Source organism: Helianthus annuus, chromosome 1 (genome assembly GCF_002127325.2).
Source record: "Helianthus annuus cultivar XRQ/B chromosome 1, HanXRQr2.0-SUNRISE, whole genome shotgun sequence".
NCBI lineage: Eukaryota > Viridiplantae > Streptophyta > Magnoliopsida > Asterales > Asteraceae > Helianthus > Helianthus annuus.
In genome coordinates this window covers 89,402,984-89,407,291 of record NC_035433.2, presented here as the reverse complement: position 1 = coordinate 89,407,291, position 4,308 = coordinate 89,402,984, and the positions used below count along the sequence as shown (strand labels likewise).

General features: G+C 29.4%; 1 protein-coding gene across 1 annotated transcript; it reads right to left on the bottom strand.

The window, feature by feature from the left end:
• Positions 1-2,740: 2,740 nt before the first annotated feature.
• On the bottom strand, positions 2,741-3,317 carry LOC118490627. Its single transcript, XM_035988380.1, has 3 exons — positions 3,059-3,317; positions 2,887-2,982; positions 2,741-2,779 (listed from the first exon to the last, which is right to left on the bottom strand). Exons 1-3 carry the CDS (start codon positions 3,266-3,268, stop codon positions 2,741-2,743), a joined length of 345 nt encoding a protein of 114 aa, XP_035844273.1. The 5' UTR covers positions 3,269-3,317.
• Between the last annotated feature and the right edge of the window lie 991 nt (positions 3,318-4,308).

Genomic DNA, 4,308 nt, shown 5'->3' with positions numbered 1-4,308 from the left:
GTATATGTTATCCGTGTTACCGTATCTATTGAGGTTAACGACCCAATGGGAAAAAAGGTGAGGTCAGAAAGAAATTCTTCAGTGGCAGACTTCGCAACAGAAGAACTTAGGCCAGAATAACTGGAAGACATTTCGGGAGAAAGTTTCTCGATAAATCTATTAAAAAATAAAAATTAAAAATTTAGATTCACAGAAATGCATAGGAAATTTAAAATAACTTATTAGGATAGTGAACCTTTGTTTAAAGTCAGCAACCTCATCAATATCACTGTTAATTAAGACTCGGGTGACAGTATACAAATTTGAAACAGACAAATGACCTGAACATATATATACAATTATTTTAATAATGCAAAGAATTATTCAAAATGTAACCATAAAGAAAAAGAAACACAATATATTTGAAGTAATACGATACCTCCCCAGAATCTGTACTTCCCAAACTGAATTATTACGACGACATTTTTTTCACCTCGATTGTTGCTCTCATACTCCATTATTTGATCCGCATAACCGTCCCAAAGCGTCACGAAAATCTGCTTATTGCTGGACATTATTGAAATGAATAAAATCAAAATAGCAGTTCAGAGTACATAATATAGAAAAATAATATATTAAACAATAAAATAGAGGAAAAAATAAATAAATACTTCAGGTCTTCAAGCATAAAGGTGACTTTCTTCTGGTTTTGTCCGTTATTAGTTTCTGTGTCTACCTCGAAGGGAAAACTTTTGACCACAAAACCGATTACATCTGTTTATAAAAATGAAATAGTGTCAATAAAGTAAAAAATGTGTTGTGTTTAGTTAAATAGTTATAATTGTATATCATACCAATTGGACTTTTAAAAAACTTGTTGTCAACTGTTGGATCCTCCACAACTGAATCAAAGGGAGTAAAATCAAAACCCCATTCAGAACCAATAGCCTCGTGGCATTCCTCAACAACGGTGTTGTTATTAAGGTTAATCTTCAAACCACCGTTAGCGTACTTCACCTTCTGACGATTCTCACCCAATGAAGGATTTCTAATAGTCAAACAACGCTTTTCTTCCAAAAGATGTTGATATCCAGCTGCATTTTTAGCCAAAACAAAAGCTTGCATTTTTGTTCCCTGCCAAACAACAACATTATTTTAGACAAATAATAAGTAATTTGACAACTAACAGTATATAAAGTTAAAATATAACATACGTATATGAACACTTACCTCACTGTCCATGAATATCATATCATAACAATACACTTTTCTAGCGTTATTGAAATCAGCTCTTGTCCACAAACGAACAATGCGTATTCTTATGGTATAGTTATCAACATTGAGGTCCAAATTATTCAACAATGTGATTGCACCTTCTTCCATTTCTGCAAAAAATTCAAAGTAAAGATTAGTAAACAAACACTATATAATAACACATTGTAATTGTAATTGTAATAAATTATAAAGCAATATAGTCTAGAAGTCTCATTGGTATTCTTACCAAAGAGTATGAAAAATGATGTAGAAAATGCTGAGTAGATAAAACTGAGTACAATTTGAAATGTTTAAAGAATATTTATAATAGGTAGACAAATTAAATTAAGAAAAGATTGTGTAGTATAAATGCAACAATATCGAACAAAATCAATTATACTATAAGATGAAAATGGAAATATGTAATATGGAGGTGTTTTCTAAAAATAAAGTCAATCAAATAAATTTCCAGAAATATGGTAATATGTCATTAAAAATTATAAAAAGAATTGTAAACTAACTAACTTATTATACGCATTGTCAATATTAAATTCATTATTAACCTTTTATTGAATTTGAAATTAAGGAACATTTAAAACTTTAGCAGTTTTAAAGTCAGCATTGAACTATGACATATTAAACATTGATGAACATATCCATATAATGTGAATAACTAAGTATACTACATGGTGGTGTTATTCGGTTTGTCGTACTGCCGGTGATGCTTATTTTGTAAGTTTTCATATCATCTTGAAACTGTTAAAACACATAAGTTTGATGCGAATTTAATTACTTAATGAATATTAATATTAATTTTCAAAAAAATGAAAACATTTATAAATATGCAAACTAATATGTCGTACATGACTTTCGGCAATTATTATATATAATAAAAAAATTATTATGGTATGTTTAAAAAAAATGTTTATAATGTAACATCATAGTGTAATATATTAAAGATATAATACTAAGTTCATAATACTTTTTAATATATGCAGAGTTAGTTTATATATTGTTCTTTAAATATATTCAGTTGTAAAACAATAATCAGCAATAATCAACAATACCATCGTTTATCTATGATAAGATGTTGCAGTGGGAATACAAATTAGTAAAACAATAGATTATACTCTTAACTATTTTCTGACAGTGGTTAAAAAAAAAATAGATCGAAAGATATATAAAATCTTGAAATAAAGTCAAAAACCAATGTTATAACCCAAAAAAACTGCGAAGGACAAAAAACCTGCCATAATTGCATCATATCTAATTACTACGGTTAACGTAACGTACAACCCTCTCAATAGTCAACACCTGCTCATTTTCATCAAAATAAAAGTGAACCTGGTCACGGGCCTTAATTTGAGCAGCTTTCATGAACTTCTTCCAAGAGGTTAAAGCGTAACGATAACCACGACGATTGGGTCTTCTTTCACGTCTGGTACCGTTAGTAATCTGCTGTGGCGGGTCCAGATGCAAAAATTTTATGGTCAAATCTTTTAACCCTTCATGAAGCAGCCATATGTGAAACAGGATTAGGAATTCTCTGTATTTAAGTAAAATGAATAAAAAAATATTAATATTCATTAAGTAAATTAAATTCGCATCAAACTTATGTGTTTTATCAGTTTTCAAGATGATATGAAAACTTACAAAATAATCATCACCGGCAGTACGAACAAACCGAATAACACCACCATGTACTTGTTCTTCAACTTCATTGTCAACATCTATTGGAGCAACCTCAATCTGCAAATTAAATACAAATGATGAATTTCAGGCTGATATGTATAAAACATAGAATTAAGTACATATATTTAATTACCTCATCAACATGTAATTTAGGATATGTGATTTCAACCCCGGTTTTTCCAAAGACTTTCATATAGAAAAAATGTCCAAATCCTTTGGTGAATAAGAAATAACAACCAACCTCCAACTGAAACATACTAATAATTACATCCATACCAGCGGAAAAACCGACTTTGCCGTCATTAGTTAAAATGGAAACGTTAAACATTTGGTTGTCGATCATAACCGTAGAGATTACATCATTTGACGAAAAATCGTAACTTTTGGGGAAAATACATTCAGGATGACCTGTAGCATGTTAAAAAAAAGTAAAAGGTTAGTATCTATAAATAAATAAATAATATTTGAATATATCAGGAAAAGAAAATCACATTTAACTTACATAAAAATTGCATGATGGAGGTTGCATATATGTCCAGAAAGACCCACGACTAACACCATCTTTGTAAGTCATTAACTTAAACGTAGCATGATCTAAAGGATTAAATACTACCAAACATCCCTGAGTTAGTCCCAAGTGTTCAACAACATTGGACCAACCACGAAAGAAAAAAAAACTTCCCTTTAGACGCGCTTAAGAAAACATTAAAGTCACGACCATCTTCACTGTGTATCATAACATTAGTAGGGCATTTGTCAACACCCCACAGTTTGGAAGCCGCATCATCCGGAATGGACTAATCATAGAATTTAAGGGAAAATGAATTGTAAATACTTTCAATTGATTTAAAAAATAGAATAATAATTATATGTTTTTAAAAATATGAAAAAGGAAGATAACACAAATAAGTAAAGTAAAAGTATCTTCCTATACCAGAATAAGTTGGTCTGCTCGATTCATTACCCTACAGAACCAGGGTCCACTGTAACCGAATTACACAATACAATGTTAATAAAATATAACACGTCAAAGGGATTGTTAGAAAATTAAAAACTATCCACATAATACCTTGATGAACGTTCGCCCATAGTAAAAAACTGCAAAAAACAGGTTACAATAAAAAAAAGACATCAAATCTAATATACTTCAAAAAAAAAAATAAGTAACAAACAAAGGATTAATGAATAAGTTGAAGAATGAGTTGTATACCATAAAAATAACCATACTAAGAAAATAAATAAATTGTATAAATAGTAAAATAGTTAAATATAAATTTCATAAACATACATAACATACTTTTCGTTTCAAAAAGTTGAATCAGAATTTTTATAAGACATGTATTTAGCAAAATACAAAATAGTTATTAGGGTTAATGATATCAA